Source organism: Chinchilla lanigera, unplaced genomic scaffold (assembly GCF_000276665.1).
Source record: "Chinchilla lanigera isolate Chin_1 unplaced genomic scaffold, ChiLan1.0 scaffold00037, whole genome shotgun sequence".
NCBI classification, from domain to species: Eukaryota; Metazoa; Chordata; class Mammalia; order Rodentia; family Chinchillidae; genus Chinchilla; species Chinchilla lanigera.
Window position 1 is genome coordinate 4,182,143 of NW_004955438.1, and position 19,488 is coordinate 4,201,630.

At 37.0% G+C, this 19,488-nt stretch overlaps 1 protein-coding gene and 1 pseudogene across 1 annotated transcript in view; both read right to left on the reverse strand.

Annotated features, from left to right (window-relative positions):
- Positions 1-1,777: 1,777 nt before the first annotated feature.
- LOC102023952 lies at positions 1,778-2,496 on the reverse strand (annotated as a pseudogene).
- A 9,933-nt stretch (positions 2,497-12,429) lies between these two features.
- Positions 12,430-19,488, reverse strand: part of Cep128 (centrosomal protein 128kDa) — a 407,188-nt gene continuing 400,129 nt past the window's right edge. The window contains exon 25 of the mRNA XM_005390234.2: positions 12,430-13,607. Coding sequence (XP_005390291.1) covers positions 13,468-13,607 — 140 coding nt within the window. The 3' untranslated portion in view covers positions 12,430-13,467. The remainder of the gene's footprint in view (positions 13,608-19,488) is intronic.

The window sequence follows — 19,488 nt, forward strand, 5'->3', positions numbered from 1 at the left end:
CTAACAACTCTTTGAAGGTACATACAATTAAATTACTTACAGAGATGAGAAGAATGTAGCGCACAGTGTTAAATACCCCAAATCACAGAGCTAGGAAGTCAGTGATGGAGGTAGGCATTCTAGTCCTATACTATCTGGAAGGAAAATATACAGTGTAAAAAGCAGGAGGATTATGCAAGTAAAATTATTTCATAAGGAAGTTGTTATCAAATAGATCATTGTAAAATGAAGTTTTTAATGCAAAGATGGTGTCTCCTAGTAGCTTTAAAATAGAGCTGTAAATGGCACACTGTCCACTTGTAATCCAGTGAAGAAGGCTATCGCTGGACACTTAAAAGTAAACTCTCAAGACTAACAGAGAAGAAAGTGACCCGGAAGATCATTTGGTTCAACTTCACCAGTTAACAACTGGAAGAGATGAAAAGTGAACTCTCAGGCTCAATGTCATGCAGGCAATTATTGACAGAAGCAACCAGGGTTCCTCTGGACCTCCTACTACGCCCCTTACAGAATGTGGAATAGTCAATGGAGACGCAATGATTTTAAATCCAACCACTTAGATGCAGGTCAGTTCTGGTTCATTTGAGATATCCTAATTCCTACTATAGTATTTAAGCCTCCTAAAATTCTCTGAGATGATAAAGTATGAATATTCTGCAGTAAGGAAAACTGGTAAGAGTTTATATCTAGGCACCATTTTTAAAATATCCAACATTCTGATATAGTAGCAACTTGTCCAATGAGAACAAGACTCAAATATAGTTGGATGGGAGGATAACTTTTTAAAGGGAAAATGCTTCTCTTCTTGATCTTATTTTCAAAAGGGGTAAAGGGCTCTCTAATTTTTTTCTGTTAATTTTTTGAAAATTAATTTTTAAATTTTCTGTCTAATTTTTTTCTGCATTCATTGACTGCATAGTTGCTGAGTACCAAAAACTGTAACAGTAGGAATGCTACTTTCCTTGCTTATTTCACAGCATTCATTACAGTGCTGGCTTTTGGTAAGCACTGATGGGTTGGGGATGCCTTCTCCTGTGTTCAGTGAATGACTTCAGGCTGAAAGTCACCTGCTTGTGAAAGTCCATATCTTTATATGGAGGCAGAAGCAGCAAATTATTCTTCAGTATTCTAATGATCATTCTGAACAGACCTATACTGCATTGCAAGCATTGTTTCAGTTATAATACCATCACTAATATAGAGTCCAAACTGTACAGCTTCTTATAATCTACAGAGCTATCTTTCATCAGGCTGACAAGCATTAAGTTGCATGATGGTACCCATACCACTGTATCATAAAATTATACCAATAAGGGCTAGGCAGCTGTATTAGTGTGAGTTACAAAAGACAGGTAAAAAGTACATGGTATGTTCCCTCAGCAACATTGAATCTTATTTTTTTTTAATACAAAAATTCAGTTTTACTCATTCTTACATTAGTGGGAGCTGACATCTGTAACTTACAGGCAAGCATATACTTTTGTTTTCTACCTCCTAGCTGAACAAAAATATACATAATGTATTGTTTTCATTAAGCAAGACTTGCTTTTTATATTTCAATAAGAATACCATGTGACCCTTTCATGGACAAAATGACCAGGGTACTACTGGAACCATCTTTGGAGGAAGTACTTAATATGCATGTCTTATTTAAATAAATCCTCCAGTAAGAAATAGAGAAGTCACTGCCTTTACTTTGAAGGCTTTGTAGCTATCTGTCAAATTTCTATGTGCAGCTCACCAACATTGCCTTATTGGAAATATCGGTATTTCCCTATTATAGTTCTCAAAAGAACTTGAAAGTCTCAAAATTCTGTATCTCCTTTGGCTTGCTTCTCTCTTGATTCCACCCAGGCTTTATTAATGGTTCGCTTCATATCATCATCTCTGTCTTCATAAATTTTCTTTAGAACATTCATTAATCCCTCGCTAGGATCTGTCTCAGCATCATAGGATGGCTTTTCTTTTTCTTTGCACTCTTTTTCAGCCTGAGTTAAGTACTCCCACCAAGTGTTTTCCGCCTTCTTTCTACCCAAGATGAGAACTGTATCAGTCTTGATTTTTTTAACTGCCTTCCACTGAGATGGGTTTCAAGAGATTGTTCACAATCATAGAGTAACTCTTCCCATTTAGATTCTTTACCAAAAGATCAGATGTCCTCTCTGTGAAATGCACCTGCACATTCTCCGCAGGAACTTGGGGAACTCGAGTTAAGGTAACGTAGATTTTCACAAACTTATCTGACTGAGCCCATCCGTAATTACTGATCTTCACTGTGTAACCTGTTGCGATGGGAGCAAGCACAGCAGCTGGTTTTTCATTGTCAAGAAGTTCTGGCTTCTTCTGTGATTTGCATCTTATTCTTTATTGCTGTTTCAATCCTGTATGTTTCAGCTGTCAGGGTATCACGTACTCTCTTCCTTGTGGCCTTTTCTAGCAACGCCTTTACCTCTTCTAGATCATTCTGCAACCCCTCCAAAGCCGAAGCCATGGTCGTGCCGGTTCCGGCCGAAGGCCCAGGCTGCAGGCGTACACGAAAGATCAGGAACCTCCGGACTCGGCGCGCTCCCTGCGAGCGTGGACCTCACCAGCGCTCCCCATGGACCGGCCTCTGTGCGTGCGACCGACCTGCGCGAATCACAGCCCGCCCTAACACTGAATCTTTATTAACAAAACAGTTCAAAAAGCCAAACTCTGAGAAGCTCCAGCCTTATGGTCTGACCTTCAAAATGTGTCAGCCTCACGGTAGAAAAGGTTGTGGATTGCAACTGCAATGTGGAAAGAGAGGAAGTACTAAAGGTAAAGAAAAAGAGGAGGGGATACCATTCTAAGTGATTTGTATAACAGACACTTAGCCCAAATCAATAAATAAACTGCTAAATGGCAAGACATTGGCCTAGGAACTGTTTCTCAAGCCAAATGCCTTGGAAAGAATGTGTAACAGCAGGCAACCAATCACAATAAGATAGAGGTCAGCTATAGTAAGGTGCAGCAAAAATTTACTTGCTATATTGTACAGGGGGTGAAGCTTAACTTCCTGAAGATGACAGTAAACAGTCAACAATCATAGAGCAATTGATGTTAATTCATCCTTATGACTTAATCTATTTTCCTTAAAAACCCATACTTCAAAAGCAATAAGGGATTTAAGGGACCAATAGTACAACTTTTAGGATTTTATTCTTTCTAACACTCTAGTTGACAGCCCTAGTGAATCATGTGATAACAAGAACCTCTGTAAAAATTCACAAATACAGTGTTCAACATCATGTTAGGTCTTCCACTGTATAGCTGCACAAAGGAAATGGTACCTATGGTGACAACACATACTTTACTGATACCCATTAAAGAAAATCAGAACATTTCATCCTAAGTTAGTCATTAATATCCATGACACAGGGATGTTATCTGATTGGTGTATTTTTTTTATGCCACTCATGGCATTGAAGGCATGGTTTAAATACTTAGGTATAAGTTCTACAAACAATACTGTGGCTTGAATTTAAATGAATACAATCAGTCCACTGGTTCTAAAACTTAGCAAATTTTTCTCTCAAAGTCAGCAAATAAACACCCTTGGCTCACTGTTGTGGTTTGTGTATGAATGTCCCCCAGAGCTTCGTGCAGTCATGGGGCAGGCTTCTTGAGTTTGTGATTGATTCAAGGTCCAATGCTGGTATGGTGCCTTTGAGTGCTATACTTGCCCTGGGGCAGGTGGCCTGCATACAATAAAAGGGAGGGAAAGAGGGCTGCTTGTTTGCTCCTCCCTTTTTGCTCTTGTTGTTTTTGCTGTCTTCTAGCACTATGAACTGTTGCCCTCTGCTGTGAGCCACTCTGCCTTGGAGCCAGCTGATTACAGACTGAAACTTCCACAAACTGTGAGCTAAATAAACCTTTCCTCCCTTAATTCTGGGCATCAGGTATTTTGTCTCAGCAACAAGAGAAAAGTAACTAAGACACTCACTGTATTAGGAAAAGATGATTGAGAGTATATTTGTGATTTGTTCAGTTTAAAAACCTGTTTGGAACACTTACAATATACTAGTTACCGTGTTAGGCAAAACAAAATTCCTGTCTTCAAAAAAAATTCTGTCTAGTGAAGCATCTTCTAATGTAGAAATATAATAATCATATTTATAGGTGCCAGAAGTTGCATTTGGAAAATTTCTATATAGCTTCCAAAGAATTTGATTCTGGATACATGCTCACTAAGATGTTCAATCTATGATGATATGAAAATAACACACCTAAGCATTTTTTTATTACATACCTCTTCTATATGCGAGAACTTTGGCTAATAATTATAATATACACTGCAAACATTAAAGTGGTACATATATGTACAGTATGTATATGCTTAAAATTCAGAGGCAACTAGAACCAGGGAATGAATTCTGCAACCAGAATTGTGAAAAGAATTAAGTTTGTGAACTGAGGTACCACTGTGTTGTATTGGTAAAAGATAATGTTGTTTTGTCAGGAATTTGTGTAAAGTCATGGTGTTGAGACTAGTACAAAGTGAACATAGAACTCCACTCTGGCACTTACCATTTTTATAGGCATCAGTTATCACATAACATTAAGTTGGCACACGGGAAAGGACAAGATTTGTCACACACCCATGCTTTCAACACCAGAGTTACAGTCCCCAGAAGATTTTAATTTACTCTCCATTTAGGTGGTTATTCTGCTTCCAGTTCACTTGTATTCACTCTCTGAGAAGAGCAATAAACACCAAATATTTAAGAGTAGCAGACATCTAGTCTGAACATCTACTTCCACAAACACTTATGGGAAAATTTTTCTATAGCTGTTCTGTGGTACCCATGTCTGACTGTACGTCCCACTGAGAAAAATAAAGAGTCCCAAGAGGCAATATTAATGCTAGAGAACATGTGATCTCAATCATGGGTGTCAGGAAAAGAAATACATAACACATGGCCCACAACTGAAAAGCAATGATCGCGAGGTAACGGCAGACAGATGGCAGCTGTTCAGTTGCACATCTGGATCTCTGTGACTCCAGAACTGGACTGTTCTCACATAAGATTTGTCTATGAGAAGCTCAGCCCTTCTTTGGTAATGGTCCTGAGAATTTAAAAGTATTCTTCCTTTGGTACCCAAGAAATAATAAATTCTTATAAACAGACAAGATCTTTGTTTCTGGAAATTAAAAGTTACCCCAAAACAAATATTTTTATGTTGTATGGCTATATCTAAACTATCTTCACCTATAGTGTTTACCCTCAAAGTGGGCCAAGGATAATATGAGTTTTCACTCTTTCTCTGTATTATTTGCCACTATCCAAATATATACATCTTTTAGATGACTACTTAAAAAATTAATACTCTTTTCTGAAAAAAGGAAAGAACAAAATGTTGTAGTTTCAAGTCTACCTGCATTAATTTCAAATTATATATTATGTAACTGTTATAACTGATAACTAGGAATTACAAAGCAGATGCATAGTTAAAGAAATACATTCAGCTGACTTTATCAATGCATCAAATAAATATTTAAATTCTTAAAAATTACAAAGTTAAGGTTGGTAATACATATTAAAGATTCTTTTAGCCAATTAACCAAGGTTTAGTACATGAAAGCCACAAAATGATGAATGAAAAAAATGAGTAAAGCCAATGAGTTAAATTAATGGAAATAGTACTTTCTTGGTAAAAGGCCATTGAGACTGTAGGAACTCATGAATGTAAGTATGTAATTGCTGGCACAAATCCCTGTCCAACAATGGGAAGATTTTCCAAAGTAGATAGCAAGTGTAATAAAAAGCATTTGGATATTCATGTAGGCTGTTTTTAAAAGAAATGATCTACATAACCACTTGGTACTAACTCCAAACCATAAAATAATTGAAGACAAATGTCTTCATAAAATTTAACAGAGCTTGAGGGGTTATGCTGTCTTTGTTTGACTTCCTTGGTTTTGTCCTTTATGCAAAACCTGTACATTTCAGTACTTTTATTGTTGCAATTGGCTAGAAGGGTGGGGAGTCAGAATGGGATCTAGTGCATCGTAGTTAAGAAATATACTCTCTTCCAGAAAAACAAACAAACAAAAACCCCATTTTCTCTTATGTGAAATATTTAAACTAATGGTCAGAAATTGAGAGTATTTCTTGAAAAGATGTTGTTGTCTTAGAATTCAGAAGTTCTGTATAGATTTTCATTTAGTTCATTCCTAAGCAATAGGCACTGAAGAAAGCAACTTAATTTTGGGCAAGTATTCCATGTTATAAATAATATTTAAAAGAGGGTATATATGTAGAAGTCCAAGAAAAATTAAATATGGCTATTCATTATCAACATCCCAGGGAAAAAGAGATAGAAAGATATAAGAAATCCCTGATCTCAGTCGTAAAGACCAAAGAAAATCTGTGTGTGACTTAAATGTCTACGAGTCATCAGATCACAATTTTTCTTAATATATCAATGTCAAAGTCTGGAAATATCAACTCAAACACAGTAGATGACTGTGAGCCACTACTACAGAGGAAGAAAGGGGCTGCATAAAATGATAATGTACAACCAGTACTGCAAACCATGCTGATCTCAAATTCCTGGGAGTGAGAGAAAACAGGATTACAACTTGGCCCTAAAGATATTCCTTCCTTTAGAACAGGTAATTGCACGCTAGTTTTGTCCTTCAAACCAGAGAGCAGAGCTACACTATAGGTCCTGATTGAACTGGGTGCCTCAATGATGATCCTAATGCATGGATGGAGTCCTGATTAACAGAAGTGTATTACTATAAGAGGAACCACCTGCAAATGACCTCTCATAGCAACTTGAGTATCTATAAGGCTGCTTTAAATCCTTTCCTGGAGTGAGCCTTGGACCCTCTAGGAAAATCCACAATATTGTGAACCTAATTTAATGGTACTCTTGTACATTACCCAGAAGTCATTTTGTTTTTAGTTTGGAATAGACGATAAAACTCAGATAGGCTCGAATCAAATGGATGCTAAAGCAGCTTCTTGAACTCAAGCATCCATCGGAATCACCTGGAGGACTTATTCTGACACAGATTCTGTCTTCAGCCCCATAGTTAATGAATCAAAACATCTGGAGATGGCCACAGAAGTCCCAGGTGATGCTGCCGGTTTGCAGACTGCACTTTGAGAACCAGTGCTTTAAGGAAACCAAACAAAAGGATAAATATTTTCTTCGGAAAACCATGATTTGTCTTCAGTAGAATCTAATCAGTAGGTCTACATGAAGTTAAAATTAAAAATTGAGCAATGGCTACCACTGGTAATTTGGAGCAGTCAAACTAACCTCACAAAAGACTTCTCCAATGGAAAAAATGGGAAACCCTTTCCACGGTACACACTGGCTTTATTGGCTGTGGCCTTCGTCAAAGCACAGAATGAACCTTGGCCAGCAGCATGAGGTCTCTCAAGCCTGCAGCTGTTGGGAGGAGACTGCTCTGCCAGTGACTCCGGGCAGGAAGTGCCTTGTTAGAACTGATGCATCTATTTTACTTGGTCCAAGGAGTAAAAAAAAAGCAAAATCCCTAGATTTCTTCAGACCTCTTATAACACCCACTCTCCCAAAGCCACCTTGTAAGGTGGCTTTTTTTTTTTTTTAAATATCATGGCTTCTTTACCTCTGTTAACTGAGAGCTTGAAGTTCATTATGGTAAGAAGACTGTAAAATGCTAAGTCATAAATCAGGCCTGTATCTTTACTCAAAATGGGATTAATGATAGCATAAATAAAATGAAAATCCAAAATGACAGACAAGCACAGGGCACCCAGACGAAGTTATTTGAAAGATGGCCACTTTGTATCCCGATCCAAACAGCAGGCAAGCAGTCTAGAAAGAACATTAAGATCAGTGCCACTTTCATTGGAAGTTCAACTTTATAGCGTACATCAAGTTCAACAGGACCTCTCACAATGCTACTTTCCAAGACCCGGCCTCAGTTAAAGGATCGAGTGCTACTGCAGTCTTTTCTTTCCAGTAAAAAGCTTAAACTGTGTATTTGTTGAAGGCAACCCAGCTTTCTCTGTGTTCATATCATTTTACAGAACTCCTGCCATCCTTCATTCCCGTATCCTCCTAAGTGCTCATCAACAATGGACAAACAAAATCTAAACTAGCATTACTGCTACCCTAGGGACAACAGTGAGTAGGAATTATGAAGTATGATCTGATAATAACTGGCTTCAAAGGAGGTAAAAAGCTTGTAAAGGGGAACTATTAAAAATTAGATTTTAAATTCTATGTGCAATTGTTTACACATTAGGAATTGTTTTTTTGGCTCTAACGTAAATACAAATCGGTTCTCTGATATATGAAGTGTATGCAAATACTACATTAAAAATAGCTGGGTATCATCATCATATAAGGATGAAGAATAAGGATCTTGTTTTACCAAGAGAAGTTGTTCATACAAGGTTAACAGAGCAACTCATATCTTGAGAAAAATAACTTAAGGGTTTCATGTATTAACCTCACTAGCTCTTTATGGTTGTCATTATATGGCTGTCTTGAGGAACAAGCGCAGGATAAGGGATCATGACTCTAGTTCCCAGGCTGGCCGAAATAAAGGCTGTATAGCTGCTTCCAAAGATCTCTGAGTAATGACTGGTTATTAGGGAAGGAAATCAAAAGAGACATTGGAAGGAAGGAAAACTTTCCAATAGAAATATAGTATTTCAAGGAGAAACAGATGCGCTATCTCGAAGTTGTAAATTTTTACATTGCTGGCCAAGTAGCTTGGGCTTTTAAAGGCCATTTTGACCCCCTCAGTGGCTTCCAATGACTCACAAGTATACCTGAGTCTTAACTGAAAAACTTTCAAGAAAGACAAAAACAAAAGGAACCTAATTTAATGGAAAACCTGATAACTTTTCCTGAAGCAAGTCTGATTTTAATAAAATGCTAAATCAGAATTTAAAAGAGTCAACTTGTAATTAACTAAAGAACACACATCAGCCCTCTTTCCTTCAGAATATTATAGTATTTTTAAATTGTAGCATGTAAATTGTTGCTATTTTAGTACTTGTTTTAGAAACAAAAACCATTTTAAGTTACCATTCTGGTGTTTTACTGTATTTCGAATGAAATATACAGCTGAGATGATATACATAGCTCTAATATCTAAGGATAAATTGTGACCTGCATTTTTATTTAAATAACATCAGTCAAAATGTTTTACTGAAAGAATAAAAAATGAAAGTGTGTCAAGTCACGGAGATCTATGTAAAGATGACAGGAAACAGACAGTGTGACAGTCTAGCATCTGGCAGTTTGAGAAAAACAGGACATCCATTCTAGAAAACGGCAATTGCTCAGCTTTAACTTCTGAAAACACAGCAAGTTTCTGTTGCAAGCACAGGTGATACATGTTGTATGCTCTCTTTTGACCAGAGAAGGATTTATTTTTTTATGAGCCATTTCACATATATGAAGTTGTACATGATGAAATGTGGTGGGCATCAGATTATATGTCATTTTCACTATCATCCTGAAAGGGAACTAACACGTTGCTCTGAGGAGAAGTCCAGTATGTTACTGTAAGGAAAAAGGAGGGCACGTTCACATCCACAATTGTCACACAGTTTTGAACTAAGTCAGAGCCAAGCTGTGTTAGGGGAAAAAGATACCAAGCCACAGAAATATTCCTTGGGTGTCAACCATGAGTAACCACAGAGGTATGGCATAAAATGCTTTCTCTAATCAGCTAGTTTTGGAAAGAAATGCAGGTGCTAAGAAACCCAGATGGCCTTTCCAGTGTGAGTGATATAGTTACCAATTTCAGAAGTCAGTGGTCAGGGTTGATTTGGTAGAGTACAAAGAATGACTTGCTTCAGGCTTGGATTTAGGCAGGATGTGGGTGTAGGTGTAGGTAAAGCAGGAGAAGCTAAGATCAGTGTGTGAAGGTGGGGCTGGTTTCACTAGAGAAAAGTAGATTGGTTTACTTCGTTACTAATCAAAAGCCAGGGTGACTTCTTTGAAATATAAATGGGGGCCTAGAATCTAAGGTTCTGCTCCTGGGTGTAGGCATTTTTCCTAGCCTTTACACAAATTGGATGTGTTCTGTACGGAAATGAAACTAACTGGAATCCTTCACGGTTTAGATTTCTTTTCTCAAACAGGGATAAGTTGATACGTTACTATTGCTAAACATTTGAGAACCTAAAAGTTGAAAGAAGTAACTATTTTTACATTACAGTTGGATGCATGAAATCCCTTTTATAGAAACTCTCCAGTTTGCTTTCCAGTTAAAGTTCATGGTTTAGTTTTGATCTAAGAAAACCAGATGCTTTCATGAGAACAGTTTCCTCAATTGAAGCCCGTGAAAATTACAAATTTTATTTTGCTTTGTTTTGTTTAAAACTGAGAGAAAACACTGGGACAGTTTGGGGAAGGGGAGTAAGAATTTTTGAAAAGGAATCATTAATGATAATTCACATTCTTGGCTACCATATGATGTGCAAATTATAACGAGCACAAATCCTGAGCAAAACAATTTGATGTATTTATCCCCTCATAAAAAAAGGATTTGGTGAGAAAATATGCCATTCATTATATGTAAGAATTTTGTCTCATTTAAAATACTATTTGCTATTGAACTATAAAATCCGAGACAGATTATCGGAAATGTAACCTTCACTAGAATTCTAAATATATTCTGCACACCGCTGAACTGATACAAAATGAAAAATATGCATAAAAAATGAAGAAACACAGGCTGAATTGTTTACTTAGGTAGAGAGGTTTTTTTTAATACATGTAATCTTTAAATCTAAATGCTATATGCATATGATTTTATTAAGACACAGATTTCCTGTCTTTACTGATGAAAATATGTAAACTACAACAAAAAGGAAAGTTTGTGGTTCTGGGAAACTGGGTACATAAAATGTTATATAACTAATTGGTTTTCAACCTTCAAGTCAGACACTAGTCAAGGAAATAATATGACCTTAGCCAATGGGAAAAACATCAAGTCAGATTTCTCCCAGCTGTGTTTCTCCCGTCTGTGGCCTTCAACAACTTCAATGGAAGTTTAGTGTGTTTAAGGAGAAAGACAGCCAGAAGAATCAAAATTACTAAACCAAAAAGGTCAATCTTCAAATTAAATCTTGGATCAGACCCACTGCAGAATAAGGTCTCTGCTTTCCAATGTCTCAGTGCTACAAGCAATATGGCTGCCCAGCTACAACTCAAATGGAGCCGATATCACATGTAACTGAGGACATCCTGCCAAAGGACTGAGTAAAAGAAAAACAGTTGCTCGCTTTGAAATGTAGAAACCAAGGTATTAGTGTTTCCTTAGCATTCCTTTTGATTTCCAACTCAAGTTTATGGTAACTGCAAGAGATAGGAAAAAAATCCTCAGAGGAGACAGGTCCTTGGATTTAATTCCATATAAACACAGAGCCAAAGAATTTTGACAAAATCATTGCTCACCAAAAGTTGACTTTGCTTTTGAAGTTCTTGTGTGATCCATATTTAAAGTTAGACACCTTCATTAATCCAACAGTAGCATAAGGCATTCAATAAGATGATATAATGGCTTTGTTTTTTAAAGATCTTTTGTAAGATTCTCTTCTATTTTATTATAAAATGATAACATTTTCAAGGATTTTTCTGAGTAAATAATCTGAGTTCCCTAAACTTGCACACCTAAACTTCTGATGCATTTTTTTTTTAATGACTCATGGTGGTTCTGGTCAAGTCCTTTTGAAACAGGATGAGGGGCATACAGTCCTGACTAATATATAAAGGGAAAAGTTGTTTAACTTTTACATTAGGATTTTAAAAACTGTTAACTTTATGTTTTACTTTCTTCCCTGTTATTTAAGCTCAAGAAGATAAAATATTATGGTGTCAGTCAAAACATCAGGAGAAACATTAGAAAAATTTCTTAATACCCCAAATATTAGCCTAAATGAATAGAGGTTAAAGAGGATAGCAGGACTGGGCTGCTTCTTCAAAAGGCTACTCCATGGAAATCTCAAAATATTCACTAATACAGTAAGAAGTTCTGAAATTCAATAAAACAAGGCAAAACCTGTTTAATGTAGCATAACACAGACTTTTCTCAGCCAGCCGAAACACATCGCCCCATTTTTTCAATGTAACTTGTTGTGTCAAACACACTTTGAGACATTCACACATTTTTGTAGCTTTTTTCCTCCTACCACAGTGACTACCACACAGAGTGGGAATTCAATAAGCGGTTTTGTGATTAATATATCATAAAATGCATGCTGCACACTCAAGGGTTATATAGTCTGTGTCATTTAATTTTTTGATATGAAACATTTCCATGTTCTGTAGTAAGAACTGTGTTCACATTCACTGCAGAAAGGGAGCGCTCACTTCTTCTGCACCTTCAAGTATGGTAAGTTAGGAACACACACTTTGAGCACAAACAGGAGATCTTTACAAAAGGTATGAAATCTAATACACAGTTATATTTTAACAGAGAATGTCATACACATTATTGCTTTATTTTCCTTGTCTCCATGCAGAATCTTTTGACCATGACCCAGTACGATTCTGTTCCCAGATATTGACTGTTATTAGCATTCAATGAAAATATTGCTCCACCAGGAGACTGGCATGTAAAGGGGAAAATTCTTACAAACACTGATGTTGAGTAAGCCGGGATATGAAAAGTAGGTAGATAGTACCAAAGCACAGGAGAACTCTTGCAGGGTGAATCTCAGAGACACAAGGATTTGGTGCCGTGATTTTTGGTCCTTCTAAATAATAGATAGTCCTGGATGACTGGAGTCATCACAGTGAGATATTTGACCACAAAAAGACGAATAAATAAACTGTGCTATGAATTCTTTACAGTGCTCTACAATTCAGATAGCGTTGATAAATTCTTTAGTGCTATTAAAAATGGATGATTTGAAATAATCTTAAGGTATTAGATGTAGGAATAGATTGCTGAGATGATGGATATAACAATTCCAAGCATTTATAAAGTGGACTGCCTAATATATATGCATATCTCCATGACATGTTATAACACATGATAATTTATTAGGGAGAAAGCATCTTTTAAAAAAATTAATTGTATATAAATGCTCCCTGAATCTAAAGTGCTGGCAACTTTTGCCTAGAGGAAAATTCATTTTCCACCTTTTTAGTCAGTAATGTTTGAAAGGCATCAATTATAAAACCAAATTTTGGTGAGGAAATCGTTACTGACCACACTTGCAAAAACAAAATGCAAAGTGAAAAAATATCACTTTCTTGCTGGTACAAGTTGCCAATAAATTAGCTGCATATTGTTCATGAATTGATATTATCTGGATTGGTTAAATTTGTGTCATTCACAACGACTAACTGTATTGTCACTGTAGTCAATGTTCAGCAACACCTAAGAGCCAAAGCCATAGGTATGCCTGTTAGATAACCCGGGCCAGATGGCAGCAAGGGTAGATAGGCTGTGATTTGTAAAACACTCAGGTAAAGCAACTAATTACATTTTGGTTTTTTGTTCTCATTTTCCACCTTCTTGGATTGTGAACTTGCTCCATTCATTGGTAAACTTGTGGCATCTTCCTTGATTGAAGCTGGATCTGGAGTAATGGTCCTTTTGGTGAATGCTGACAAGGCTAGAGAAAAGAGAAAAATAAACCAACATGAATATAAAACCTGGGCTAAAACTTAACTTTGTAGAAGGTAGTTGATTAATCATGGCATTCGATCAAGCTTTCTGCCATTAAACTTTATATGGACTAACAGACCTGTAACGTGATCACTTATATTTTCAAAAACATAGTCACATGATTATAAAAACTTTCCTTTTTCTTTTGAGAGTATTTGAGAGTAGAAAATGTGTATTTGTCAGAACACAATGATATCAACACAGAATTCTAAAAGGAAAAATGATTAAAAGGCCTCCTTATATGGAACTCTTGTTTTGTACCCACTTGTCTGCTAAGGGCGGACCTGGAAGCTAGGTTTACTGTTTCTCTATTGCCTTTTACTTCCCTCCTGAGCTGCAATGCCTGTCTCCCACTGTTGGTCTGAAATATTCTCTTCTGATTTCTACTCTTTGATGCTTGCTAATCCCTTACTAGTCTCCATTTTAGAAAATGATATACCCATCCAGAAGGTTCTCAAACTTTTTTCTTTTCTTTATGATACTGGTGATTGAACTGGGGTTTCATGGAACAATATCTCCAATGGTGTTTCTCACTGTTGTTTTCTTAATTTTTAAATTTTTCCATTTCTCCTTTTTCTGAGACAGGGTCTCACTAAGTAGTTCAGGCTGGCCTTAAACCCACTATGTAGCCCAGTCTGTTATCAAACTACTGGTGATCCTCCTGCCTCAGGTTCCCAAGTGGTGGGATTACGGGCGTGTACTACTATACCTGGCTTCTGGTTCTTTTTGCTTTGCTTTGTTTTGTTTGTTTGTTTGTTTGTTTTTTGCTTTTTGAGATAGCATCTTGCTAAATCACTAAACTGTCCAGACTGGGGGCAAATGTTTGCTTTTCCTGCCTCAGCATCCCAGAGTGCTGCAATTATAGGCATGGGCCACCAAACCATACCTAGCTAAGGTCCTCCAACTTTGGTCCTTTCCTTCTTTGGTCCTGTCTGCTCCCTCTGACTAAGAGTGAGTTCTGAGGCTTCCACCTTCCACCTTCTCCCAAGGTCTTTTGCTTCACACCATCTCTATTATCATCACCATGGCCGTGCGTGGCCCAAGGCATTTCCACTCTTCTGTTTGCATCTCTTTCTTACTGTCACTTTGATCTTCTAGAAAGTCAACCAGATCACGTCACTCTTCCGACCCTTCACACCGTCCAGAGAACTCGGAATGGAATCCACACATCTGGCTGTGGCTGTAGCCTCACTCTCACTGGTGTTCCATCTCTCCAGCAGACTGGGACCCTTGTTTGTGGGATTTTGAGATTCCTGCTCCTGGCATCAGGGTGACTCTTCCCATACAATTTTAGCTCAACTGCTTGCACCTCAATGGCAGCCTCCTCTGTGCCACCCCCATCACCCATGTATAGTGGTTCTGCTTCAGATACCGTCCATCATTTCACCTCTATAGCACCAATCCCTGCTCTGAATTACTGACTTGCTCACTCACTACCTTTTTCTTCATGAGATGAGGTGGCCTTGTCTGTCTCAACCTCTACTTTTTCCTCCAGAAGCAACACAGAGCTTTGGGAATGCTCTCTGAGTAAACACTGATTTAATAAATGAACATACTTAGGGGTTTAAAAGTCAAATGCAAATTATCTAGCTGTATGCCAGAGTATCTACAGAGTACCTTGCAATCACAATCAGAACACAATTGTTTAAAAATATCATGTTTTAATTGGTCATTCAAAAATACCTGAAATGTAGTTATATAAAATGAGCTGAGAGAGAGAGAGAGAGAGAGAGAGAGACAGAGAAAGAGACAGAGACAGAGAGAGAGAGAGAGACAGAGACAAACAAAACAGAGAGACAGACAGACAGAGTGAGCTTTCACTGAATAAACAACTCATTAATGGACAAGAAACAATTTATCAGTACCTCTGATATATTGATTGCTATAAAGTGTTGGCATTTTATCCTACAAGTGTGAGGACAGCTTCGTTAAGAAGTGTTGTCTGTTCACAGCCAGGTGGACCGAAAACTATAAGTGAGTACAGTATGCTGTTCTTGCTGTAGATAAATTATTTTTCATGCAAGGGCTCTAAATACCCACGAATGACATCTCAAAGTGAAAATACTAACTTTTCTTTTCATGGTGATATAAACGGAGGAAAGAAGTTAATTTTTAAAAGCAACTTTCACTGATTTGCTTTTCTAAGAATATGAAGTTAAAGTAAATTGTATGATTCACTTCTAACTCCTATAATGATTCTTAGGTAACGTTTTTGCCCCATGAAACATCACAGGTCTTTCTTCGGGGGTTTACTTATTCACTTTAATAACTGTCACCTTTTAGAGCAGTTTCAGATGTACAGAAATGTTTCTACCTACATGTTTAGAGACACTAATTCCACAGAGATGAAGCATTTCAGTCTCAAAGAATTGGAGATTTCTAGAGGTCCTCAGATTGCTACAGACCTCCCTTACGTCTAGACTGGTTCCAGCACCAAGAGTGAAGGCCCTGTCCTGGGGTTGTGCTCCTTTAGTCTAAAAGGAGCTATACATGGATACTAGTGGTCAGTCGCTACTTATAAAAAGTAAAAATGACAGTTTCAAAAGCTGACATTATGAGTCTCTTTCACTAAGCCGCCACTGTCTACAGGCTGAATGTAATGGAATTCAGGTCTTCTAAAAGGGCGTCCTGACTCATGGCCATAACTTTTAGCCAGCCAGGATAAATTTGGTAGTGATCATGGCTTTAAATAATGGATTTCTGTGTTCCTATTTCCAATGGTAATATAAACTCACAATTTATACATTTCTTCCCTTCATCCTGGCAGAGGGAATCTACCTTTTCACGAATTGACCCGAACTACACAAAGCTGACATAAATTACTTTTTAAAACAAACTTTCATTAATGCTGGATCATTTCGGAGACCACAAATTATGCAGTATTTTCCCATTTCCTTTGTTTTTTCCATGGTCAGTGATTCTACACTTTAGTTTGGTCACAGGTTGACAGGGTACCTAAGTCAGCAGAATGAATGCCTCAGTGTCTAGAGTGTAGACAAAAGGGCCTCATCCAGTACAAATTCCACCCTGAGTAACAAAGCGCCTGTTCTGTAGACCCAGAATACACGCCTGCCTAAAATCTGTGGCTATCTACTCCCCAAGGCCTAGGCAGGTCCAAGCAGCTAGGAACTCCAAAGCCCAGCTTTCATACTCCATTTGCAAGTTAACAAGCATGTCGGACGCTTGCAAGAATGTTGGGAGACATAAAAACTTGGTTTTCTTAGTAGCATTTACTTTAGAAAACTCATCGTTAGCTAACGTGTGCATACACACACCAGTCCAAAGACTTATGCAAAAGAGAGGACTCTTACCTCAGCCCTGCTAATCCTACAGTCCTACTTCCCAGAGTCAACCACAATCAACAGTCTACTCTTTTAGGTTTATTTTCTGTACTTGCTTCATTTCTGTGAAAAAAAAAAATATATAACTATACTGCTATTTTCTGATTTATCATTTTTAGACATTCTTCATATCCACCCACTTTTCCTTTCCTATCCTCCCAATATAGCTAGCTGCATCTCAACTTTTAGTTATGTCAATATTGAGTGTTTATATTTTTATGACTATGTAAGTAAACATGGCTCATACAAACTTAATAGATATACAGTTTATTAAATGCCACACTTAAAAAAAGGTATTTGCTTTTGCTGGGTGGCTATCTTGTTTCTAATAGCTCTATTAGATCGTCCATTGAGTCTTCTTGTAGCTATTTTCCCCCTAAATGCTCAACTATTTATCAGATAATCTTTTCGTTCTCTTTGCTTCCTAAAGATTTTCTCAATGGTATCTCTTTCTTCCTTCACTGTGGGAGATCTTAAAAACAAGAGTATCTAGATAAAAGACCCTCCCCACAAGTAACTAGAATTGAATAAAGCAAGACAACCCTGGCATATATCATCAAAAACTCACTTGGACTAAAGAGAAAAGTTCCTACAAGTTCCTGGGCCAGAAGAAGGCAATGCTAGGATTGGGAGGGGGGAGGGAACACTTCAGAAAATGGATGTCAAATAGATGTGGAGCAAATGGAAAACATGGAGGAAATGGAAGAAATCTATCTTCAGAAACCAAAGACTTTTACCTTCTTATTTTTAATGTGCTCCCAAAACAGAAACAGGAGAAACAAGGACGAGGAAGGCACAGGACCTGAGCAGCTTGGGGCTGAACACAGAAAGAGGGCGAAGAAAACTCTTGGGATGACATTTGTGGAACTGGCACTTGTTTGGCGGAGGCCATCTAGTCTGGCCACTCGTTGCCTTCTCCTCTCACATCTCTCATTAATCACGTATTATCCCTCTTGAACTAATTTATATAATTTTTCTAAATATCTTTTCTACTGTCCCAGTCTTTTTTCCTTTTACTTTCTTTGTGGTTTTCTTAACTGTGTTTTCCACATTTCTAATTTTCTTTCATCACTACGTCAATCATATTCTAAGATTCTTAGACTTCTTACCCTTGTGTTACTTTTTGTAGTACTCTGCTCTTATTTTTAATGCTCCTAATACTGTCTCTCATCGCTTCAAGGTGACCTCTACCTTTTTCTGTATAATCTATTTGCTGTAGGTTCCAGTTTTCTCTTTTTTGTCCTGACATTTCATTTTAATTTTGGAGGTTTAAAAGAAGATTAAAGGACAATTTCTATAAGCTGAATTTATTTCTGCTAGGAAAATGGAGAAGTATTTTAGTGATCCTAATTTTTCTCACATTTAATACCCCACATTATTAAAAACAGAAAATTGAAGATTCTTTAGAAAAACAAATAAGAATAAATTATTTCTAAACATAAGTTTAATTCAATTCACTAATATTAATGATGGGGTAGGTATACTTAAATTTTGAAAAATACTCTTAAAAATATGGGGGTGGGAAGCACATCCTAAAACAAACTTGTTAACAAGAAGAGTAAAACATAAGGCTGAATTCATAAACCAGGTAATTTGTTAAATTGATAAAGCTAATTTTAAGCTAAATTTTCAGTTATTTTACAATATAAATGGTAACTAGTATTTTCTCATTCAAATTACATTATCAATGATATTTACGCTATTCTTATATAACTTTATTTCCTTTTGAGCCAGTATATTTATGTAGAAATCTGTGGCTCCCTGTGAAAAATATATCTTAATTTAAGAAATGACTAAAGCTGGTCACAAATGCTAGAGTAGAAAACTGAATACAGTTTTTTTTCATTGACTATTATAATAAAATCTTGACGTTTTCCACTTAACGTCTGCTAACCACTTCCTTCTAGATGCCTTTTAGGAAGCTCACGAAAGTCATGAAAGCAAAATTAGGTAACAGTAGAATAATGATTTCCATGTTCATATCACAGAGCTGTTCATCTCTAAGTTCTTGAACATCTTCGTGGATGGGATTTTCCAATGTTTTGAGGGTGCTTAGTTCCTACCCTGTTCTGTTTATTAAATACACCTGGGGCAATTTTTCCATATGTTCAGATTGGGATATAAATATTTCAGATTGCAAGGTGCCATATCCAACCTGAGACATAATTCATATTGAACAGTCACTTCCAGATTAGAATAGCAAATGGTTTTATGCAGATACAAAATCACCCAGAAAAATGATTAGGACAGGAAGAAGAAAGTACTTAACTTTTGGAATAAAATGATCATGATATAATGAAAATCAAACCAGAAATTGATAAATATATATTCAACACATCTATGAATATAACTCAGCAAAATGAGAGTTACCACTTTTGTTTTTTTTTTTTTTTTTTTTTTTTCTTTTTTTTGTTTTTTCTCCGGTACCGGGAACCGAACTCACGACCTTGCGCTTGCCAGGCAGGCGCTTTTGCCACTGAGCTAAAT